Source organism: Octodon degus, unplaced genomic scaffold (genome assembly GCF_000260255.1).
Source record: "Octodon degus isolate 3935 unplaced genomic scaffold, OctDeg1.0 scaffold00019, whole genome shotgun sequence".
Classification (NCBI taxonomy): Eukaryota; Metazoa; Chordata; class Mammalia; order Rodentia; family Octodontidae; genus Octodon; species Octodon degus.
The window spans coordinates 6,985,802-6,995,381 of NW_004524595.1; the positions used below are offsets into that span (position 1 = coordinate 6,985,802).

General features: G+C 39.0%; 1 protein-coding gene across 23 annotated transcripts in view; it reads left to right on the forward strand.

Moving 5' to 3' along the window:
- The window catches only part of Dtnb (dystrobrevin beta), a 439,182-nt gene that overhangs the window by 381,830 nt on the left and 47,772 nt on the right, over positions 1-9,580 (forward strand). For 14 of the 23 annotated variants that reach the window (XM_023711049.1, XM_023711053.1, XM_023711057.1 and 11 more), the window contains 2 exons: positions 571-667; positions 6,835-6,855. In XM_023711049.1, the coding sequence (XP_023566817.1) occupies positions 571-667; positions 6,835-6,855 (118 nt within the window). The remainder of the gene's footprint in view (positions 1-570; positions 668-6,834; positions 6,856-9,580) is intronic. The other 9 variants (XM_023711050.1, XM_023711051.1, XM_023711055.1 and 6 more) reach the window with 1 other exon arrangement.

Genomic DNA, 9,580 nt, shown 5'->3' on the forward strand with positions numbered 1-9,580 from the left:
AAGCAAGCAAACAATTTCTTTATAATTTAGGAATAGAAAATAATTTCTAGAATGTTTTACTATGTAATTGGTAAATTCCTCTACATTAAGACTAACTTTTGGAAGAGAACAGAGACAAAATGGATGAAAAATTTGGTGTTATGTGAATGTACCAACTCCCTACACAGAATGTAAACATTATATATGCAAACATACACTAGTAAAAGTTTGTTTTTAAAATATTAATGTTGGTTTACCAAAAAGCACATAAAGGGCAGGATTCACTTGTAGGTATTCAACAACTTTCTGAATCATACAGAAGATATATACATTTATGAACTAACTTTATGATTGGTGGAAGATAGTTGCATTTGTGTTTGTGTAGGGAAGATAGCCATGGTTATGTTTGTCACCCAGTATAGAGTTTGCAAAATTTGCCAAATACTGCAAAAGACAGTTAACCAAATTGTTTTGCAAAAAGAAGTGCATATGAATTAAAGTATTTCTTTAATATGAAACCAGCAACTGCCAATACCCACCTAGCATAAAACACCAAAATTTTATTTCTGATGAAGTTTTCCTCTTGGACAGGCAGAGGAAAGATGAGCTGGAGCACAGAATGTCTGCCCTGCAGGAGAGCAGGCGGGAGCTGATGGTCCAGCTGGAGGGGCTAATGAAGCTGCTGAAGGTAAGAGCCAGGGCCTCTCTGGCCTCCTTTTCCCACCTGGGTCTCTGCCTGACAGTTTCCACCATTGCCTGGCTCTACATCCTTGGCTGTCAGGCCTACAAGTAGTTTTCAGGTAATCCTCCATAATTGTGGCCTCATTCAGTTATAAAAGTTACTGAAATTAGTATAAATTCTGATTATGAAAAAATTAGTAAATGGAAATAAAGCAATATTCATGAGTAGTTGCTTTGATAAATAGATATGGATGCTTATAGAGAGGGTATTAACTATACATAAATGTAATATATATAAACATTTACTGGGCCCGGGAGATGCCTCAGTGGAATAAGCGCTTCGCTGGCAAGTGCAAGAGCTGAGTTCAATCCCCGGTTCAGCAAAAAAGAAAAAAGAAAAAAAGAGAGAGAGCTTAAAAAAAAATAAACATTTCCTGACTACTACTCAAAGTTATATTTTCAGATATTGCCTCCAAATACTTCACAAACATCAAATGCTGTGAAGAGGAAAATTCTAATGGTATAAAGAGGAAAATTGTATTAGAATGTTCATAGGGATACAGAATCAATAGGATATATGTAGCTGTAGAAAAGAGAAATGATTGAGCTGTCTCGTTCGGTTATGGAGGCAGAGAAGCCCCATGATATACTCTCTGCTACTTGGAGATCCAGAAAAGCCTGGCATATAATCATGTTTTTCTATGTTTATTGAAGGGCATATGGCAGTCCCTTATCCTAGACTGGGGGAAAGGCATAGTTATCATTGAAATGGCCTCGCCTATATAATTTATTGACACTAAATAAAAATATTTTCCTAGTATCGTGCTGTGAGTTTCTAAGGACCTGCCTTCCTTCAACATATTTTGTAGGAAGAACTGACGTAGCAGCCAGAGCAAAAAAATCACATGTGGAAGACCTCATGTGAGGCCAGGCCAAAGACAATGAACTAAACACTATGATAAGCAGGTCACTGGACTCAGCCTTTTTTGTTTTGTTTTGGTACCAGGAATCTAACTCAGGACCTTGTACTTGCCAGGCAGGTGCTTAAGCCACTGAGCCATCCCCCACGGCCAATAAAGGGGTCATTGAATGTATTAAAATACCAGTTTAAAAAATGCAAAAGATTTATATAATCTGAAGAGAAACTAGCATGTAAAATACAAGTTTAGAAACTGGGCACGGTCATGCACACCTATAATCTTAGCATTAAGGATGCTGAGGCAGAAGGATCACCATGAGTTCAAGGTCAGTCTGAGCTATATAGTGAGAACCTGTCTCAAGACAACAACCAAAAGTAAGTTTAGGAGGATACTTGCTACAAGTTAAAAGAGGGAGACACTAAGGTATAGTAAGAGATTTATGTATTCATCTGACTCAGGGTGTCAAGAGTCTAACTAGGAATGGGAATCCAAGAAAGTAGCATCTTGGAGATTTCTTTTTAGCCTCTGCATTTTAAAGAAATCCCTTGGTAACAAAAGCAGGTAGGTTCTGGCAACTTGAACAAATGTTGCATTTGTGCTTTTTAGCAGACTTTTGATTTCCTCAAGACAATTGCTGGGCTGGTGAGACAGCTCATTGGACTAAGTGCCTGCTTAGGCAAGCACAGGAAGTGGTGTTCGATCCCTGGCTTCATGTGCTGCACCAATCCCGTCCCCGGGTATGCTGAGTCAGCCACCAAGACCTGGTGTGGTGGCACACACCTGTAATCTCAGTGCTGGGGAGGCTGAAAACAGGAGGATCACTAAGACAATTGCTTCTTTTAGATTTGAGCTGTCTGTTTTTTATTGTCCTGGCATGGTCCTGGGTATTAGAGTTGTTTTGTGTGGATGTTCTCTACACTAACCCTGTTAGCAGGATTTCCCTTCAGAAATATTTTATGTCTAAATGAGCCTGGTTGGAAGAAAATCTTATCAAAATTCTTGGTCCGTATCCTCTAGCAATTATCAGATACACAGCCAAGCCACTCAGTCACCCACTCAAAACAGCCAATATGTACACATTCACATATCTGGCCTGTGTAATTCCTGGACCATGTGGGGCACTGTATGCCCTTGAGTGGAGTGAGTATACCTGTGGGACAGAAAATACTAAAGCCCATCTTACCCTCTCCCTTTTAAACCTTCCTTTCAGAAGGATGTTCTCAAACATAACCCACACATATGTAAGAAGCGGTCCCACTGTGATTTTGTTTCATCTTATAGGTAAAAGGTTTCTGAAACTAAAGGGAAGTCAGAGTGCATTTCACCTTAATAACGTGGTGCACTTTCCTTTCTGTTCAGTTGTCTTTCATCTTTCTTAGAGCTACTGCCTTGAGCCCTAGATATAACCACTGCAAATTTGCTGTAGCCACTGACATCTGTAATTCAAGTGCTAAGCAGAATGAGTTAGTAGCCGGCACACACTGACCCCAAACCTTAACTTTCTTTATATTTTTAGCTGTTATCATGTAATTTCAGTAAAATAAGCAAGATCCTGCCAACCCATTTTGTAGGACCCCTGCCAGGTTCTTAAATGCCTTTTCATTTATCCAGGCTGAGGCCATCCAGACTGGCAGGAGGAATTTGCAAACACAAACCTAAAGATGTTGACCTTTTATTTATCAAACTGAATTCACAATTGAAAACATGATATATATGATATCCAGCTTCCTAAAAGAATTATAACACAATCTTAATTTGTGTAGTACATGTATTCTTAAACAACATACATAAAAATCAGTGACTTCTGTTAAAATCTCAAAGATGTTTTCCTACTATTAAAAATTCACGGGCTTGGGCCAGGGAGATGGCTCAGTAGAATAAGCACTTGCCTGGCAAGCACAAGGGTCTGAGTTCAATTCCCCGTTCTGGAAAAAAAAAAAATCACAGGCTGGCCCAATAGCTCAGCACATTAAAGTTCCTGCTTAGGCAGGTGCAGTGGCCAGGGATTTAATCCCCGGCCTGCTGTGCTGCCCCCCCACGGGGGGGGGGGGAGCACGCTGAGACAGTGATTGAGAGTGGGCGTGATAGCGTACTTGTAATCCAAGCTCATAGGAGGCTGAACACAGGCAGATTACTACAAGTCTGATCTACATAATGAGACCCTATAGACCCTGTACTAAAATACAAAAAGCAAATTTCACCAATCCATAATGAACATATACTTTGAAATCTAATTTTAATTTCAAAGAACTGTCCTTTCACTGATGTTCAGTTTGCTAGCATTTCATGCGCGCATAAAACAGCTGTAAGCAATTTTTCAAATGGACAATCAAGCCCCATGGTCTGGAAGGCTCACAGATTAAAATACATCAACAGTGCATTTCCATTTCACAGGGAGTTCTTGCATTCCACCACTTCAGTAAAATACTTCGCACTCTATCTTTGTATCTGAAAACCAGTAATTTAACTATATTAAAGTGGGACTATTGTGTAGTAATTCATTCAACAAAGGTCTCCCATTTCTGGAAAAAGGCAAGAAAAACCCTAACTGTATGTTTATATAACAAAGATGTATTGTGTTCCTAAGTGTCATGTTAGGTATTTGATGAACAATTGTAAGTGGACTCAGTTTCTATGCCCAAGGAGTATCAGGGACTTCTCATTTGTTTTTTCTGTTTTAGTGATACAATGTAGACTAATACTCCAGTATCTACATATCTGTATATATCTTTTCCTTACAGTTTTCCCCCTAGTTAATGAGTTTAAAGATAACCCCTACTTCACATTTACTTGATATAGAATGGTTATATGTTAGTATTTTAGTTTTTAACTCATACTCCCAACATTTTCTACTTCATTTTCATGTTTCTCATACTGCTTTTGAAATATTTACCAGCTGATTTTTGCAGTTTTAGATTTCAACTTCATTTGAAAATGTTTATCCAGTTAAAATGTAAATTTTTATATAGATGACTACAGTAGCTATGCCATTACCTAGCCAGACTGCCTCCATTTGGAAGAGATTGTGTTCAGGTAACATAAGCACTTCTAGATTTGTGCTTTATAATGAAGGTACTATGACTCCCTGAAATAAGTTGGCACTGCTCCTTGTCATTAGTGTTTATAGACCCCAGCTGATTAATTTATAACACATTTAAGACCTTATGTGTGACCTGTTTAGTGTGTTGACAGAGCTTTAATAGCCTTATCTGGTTAATTTTGTGAGTTTAAGTTATACAACACAATCCTAGGTAACACTTTGTTAAAGTCCACCTTCTCTCACCACCATTGACAACGGAAGCCTCTGTGTCCTGAGAAGACTACCCTGTCCACCATCCTGTCCTAACTTGATAAGTATTTGTACTACAGAGCATAATGTGTTCATGTCTTTGAACAAAATTAGAGTTCAGAGTTACTGAATATGAGAGCAGAAACATTGCTTTCTCAAATTTCCCTATTCTATAAACTAAACCAGTGTTACCTCTAATACCAAAGCTAATGAAAACATGAAAGTATCTTAGAAAGAGTCCTAAGAAATGACATATGTACTGGTCTTTTGACCCCCAGATAGGATTTGAGCCTATGAAATTGCTCCATCCTTTCCCCAACTCAATTTCCATTTCAACACCTAGTTCCAGCAATAAAAGTCCATTTTTAAATTGTTTAATCATCTCCCATGGCTGTTTGCCTTGCCTAGTGAATGTAAGCAGTGTCCTTCTCTAGAGGGAAGTCTACTGGAAGGGAGAGCACTTTCCCACTGCAAAACTATCCCTTTCTGACCACAGCCCAGTCATGCTTGCTAGGTGCAAAGGCAGAAAGCCTCTCCTCCTTCTTTAGGCTGAGGTGATGCTTAGGACCCTCTGCCTGGGTGCTGGCAGCTGACTTTCATTGTGAAAAGCACTTCTGGGAAGAGCCAGAGTTTGCTTGTAGGATTTCTTGTGTTCGTTTAATTTCTAGTCCATGTCTGTCCTTGCAGGAATAAAAATTGTGTTCTCCAAGTTTTTGCTTACCCTGTCCCTTTTGCAGTTTCTTTGCTTTACTAAAAGTACTCTGCCCACACACCTAGACTCAGACTCTCAGAGAGCAGGAACACATATCCCTCCTAAAACTCCCTAGACCTGTGGTCAGTGGAAACTGCCTGCACACATGGATGTAGTTCAGGTAGAGCCACTGCGACCACTATGACTCACATACTAAAGAGCAGAGGCCTCATTCTGTTACTCATGATGAGGCACAGAAGGAGGAACCAGAACGATTCATTAAAAGACAGTAACTAAGAAGCAAAAAGTGAGAAACTCAAAAGTATTTATTTCCTCTTTTTTTTTTTTTTTTTTTTTTTCCTTCTTTCTGCAATGTCTAATGGATACATGTATCTGGTCAGGCAAACATAGTTAGCAAGTGCCTGCTCTATGTACACATCACTATAAAGTTCTAAAAGACAGAGAACTTACCTTTATTTCAGTGATATGTATAAGAATTGCTAAATAAACCTGTGGTGAATTAATGAAAAACTGAGATCAAGAATTATTTTTTGAAAGCCCTTACAGAGTGCTGAAGCAGCCTGCAAGCAAGTGGAGAGAATGCAGGTCCAATATATGTAGTGGGGAGAGGGGACTAGGAAAGAAGAAAAGAACCAAACAACCTGAGGTCAGGTGGAATTGCTAGTTAAGAATTTGGAGCAACAGTTCTCAAGCTAGGCTGAAGGGCTGTAGGAACACATGACTGTTTTCCACTCCTGGAGCTTCCAGTCAGCCAATATGGGGTGGGGCCCAGAATTTGAATCTTTGATGAGCTTCCAAGTGAATCTGATGGAGGTCTGTGATCCACACCTTGAGGACCACTGGCCTAGGACCTATCTCTAGATACATAGAGATATTGTAAATGATGAAGTAGCTATGGTTGAACTTCCTCTTTAAATTTACCTTAAATAGTTACTTACTGACCTTAGATAAGCCCAACTCTCAAGACTTCTTACATTTGTAAGTGAAGAAATCTCAAGTGCTTTCTAAGGTTGTATTGTGTTTTGTTTTGTTCCCTTTTTCTTTCAACTCTAGAAGTTAGTGCATTGAATTAACTGATTAGGGCAGAGGCCTACCATTTTGTTTATCTGGTGGACAGGGCCTTTGAGCTCAGGACACATGAGCCAGGCCCATTTGCCTCATTTCTCATATCATTTTTTTCCCAATGTTTACAGTGATGGCCATTAATATATCTCCTTTTCTCCTCTGCCTTTATTCATCTTCAACACTTCTAGGAGGAAGAACAAAAGCAGGCAGTAAGTGGACTTCAGAATTCTGCACTGGACCCTTGTTCCTTTTGCATGATCTTTTGTTTCCTGTGTGAATGTTAATATTTCTTCTGCTCTCTTCCCTGCACCACATCAGCTCTGAGGAACTGATTGTGTTTAAAACCCTCAGGAGTTCCCTCCATGATCCTGTTTACCTAGTGGAGCATGTTTTTACTTGAAACCAGAGCTGTGTTTTTTTTTTTTAAGTACACATCTGTTGTGCTTATTTAAATATGCATGATTAGCCAAGCCACCATTGCATTTTCCTGCTCTTTTACTTTCTGCTGCTTTGTGTCTGCAGTGACTTTGAATTGCTTAAAACAACTTTCAGGGTGGTGGGATGACCTCAGGTCTAAAAATTATGCCATGAATGAGTGGGCATGAAAATGAGTGGCTCTTTGGATAACCTTACACGTCTTCCATCTCGAATAAACATCAAGACTCTATGGCTCCACCAGCCTTCACAACAAAATTATTGGTGATAGCTGAAAGACCAACTACACCTGATGTGGTTAACTGCACAGGTTGCTCCAGAGGGAGCTCAGGGGTTTCTGAACTGCATGGCTGTTATTGCATGAAGTTTAAGGGAGGTTTGTGCGTGTTTTTATTTTTTCTTGGTACCCATTAGCCCACAGAAGAAAATAAATTGAGGACCTATTCACAACAGCAATCTCATTTGTTTAGGTAACATAGTACAGTTTTCAAAGCATATGTTTTTATATAAGTTAAAGATTTATTTTAGTTTATCTCAGGTAAACTTGAATTTAGGAGAAAAATTTAAAAATATTTATCAAAAATTACCATTTTCAAATGAAAACATAAATATATCCATGTTTTAGATTGAGGATAAGAATATAAAACATGGTATTTAGGACTTACAGTTAGGATTGCGGTAAAATCATAGAATACAAGGACAAGAAAGGGAAAAAAGAGATAGTTATCAAGAGGAAGGTGCAAGAAAAAGGGATAAGAAGAGGCTACTGGAAGGTAGGGGAAAAGATGGGATAGGACATCAGGATCAAGAGAAATCTCAATGGCTTTAATGTAATAACAGTTGGTTTTGTTTTGTTCTGGTTTGGTTTGATTTGTCTCTGATTCATAAAAAGTTTATCTCTTTTTGATCCTATGCCACTTATCCATGAATAGGTACATTTACTAGGGTAAAGCAGAAGAGAGCAGGATGGGACCTTTAAATGCTTCTAAGAAGAGGTCACCTATGTCACTTCTACTGCATTTCAGTGGCCACAGCAAGTTATATGACCATACTTTAAATAGGTGGGGAAGTATAATTTTGCAGTTTGCTTAGAAGTAGCAGAAGAGCAAATGTTGGTAATGCTCATAAAAATAGGAGAATGAGAGGCTGCATTGGAGGAAAAGGACAGTTATCCATCCCGCTCGCTTCCCTGCCCACTTCCCTGACAATTTCATTCCTCATCTCAGCTTGCCCTCCCTGCCGATTCAAGTCCACCAATACACATACTTGCTGACCACCAGTGCTCCCCTCCTTCTCGTCCTCCATGTACCTACCACACAAAAGCACTTTATAGCTAAAATCATTTACTGGGAATTTGTTTCCAACAATCTCCAAAACTAGCATCTCCTTCTGAATGTGCCAGCTCAAAGTGACACACCATTTAGAAACACCCTCTACTCTACCTGGGAACTCTCTTACAGAAGAGAGTGATGTTATCGATACTTATTATAGTGGTAGCAGAAGACTTTTTTTTTTTTAATTTTATGGAATCTCATGTAATCCAAGAATGGGAATTGCTACGTCTGTGCTTTTACTTCAAGTTAATTTAAAACAAACCTTGAGTTGGGTATGGTGGCACACACATATAAGCCAAGCACTGAGGAAGCTAAGGCAGGGGAATCACTGAATTTGAAACTAGCCTGAACTACATAGCAAGACCCTGTCTCAAAAGAACAAAAAAGTAACATGTTCATTTGATGATCTTTCATTCTGTGCGAGGTCATCATCCCCTTGAAGTTGCCCAAATGAAGAACAAAACTCTGAGGACTCCTATACTCAGAACTTTGGCCACAGGAAGTTTCCAAGACCCACACATAAACAAGTGTCTCAGAGTCTTGTGGAATTGCCTGTTACACTAGAGAGTATAGATAACTTGGTCTCAGTGACTCAGGGTCTTGTGGAATTGCCCATTGTGCTAGTTAGTATAGATAACTTGGCCTCAGCTTTCCCCATTATGCCATCAGGTAAGAAAGTTTGGAGTACATAATGATTACATAGCTCGTGGGGATATACATATATTTTTTTTTCTTATTTTCATCCCCTAATGCTTTCCTCTCTCTGCCCTCCTATCTCTTGGTCCCCTTCCCATTTGTAAAAGCTCTATCTCCCTAATCCCCTGTATCTTTTATTTTGCTCTGTATTCATATTTTGGGTTTTTTAATGTAAGAGAAACCATGCAACATTTGAGCTTGTGTGTCTGATTTATTTCACTTACACTACATTTTTTAGTTCTGAAATTATTTCTGATCTGATTTCTTCTATACATTTCTGCAGTTGATTCTGTACTGTCAATGCTATTATTCCTGAGATATCTGGTATGTGATTTCCAGTTTCCTCAGTGCTAGTGTCTTCTGCAGTTGTACTGGGTGGACTTGGGGCCTGAGACTGCATTTTGTTCCTTCTCTTTGTCATTTTGTATACCACTGTCTTCTGTCTGACCTTTGGTGTAGAGCTTTGATA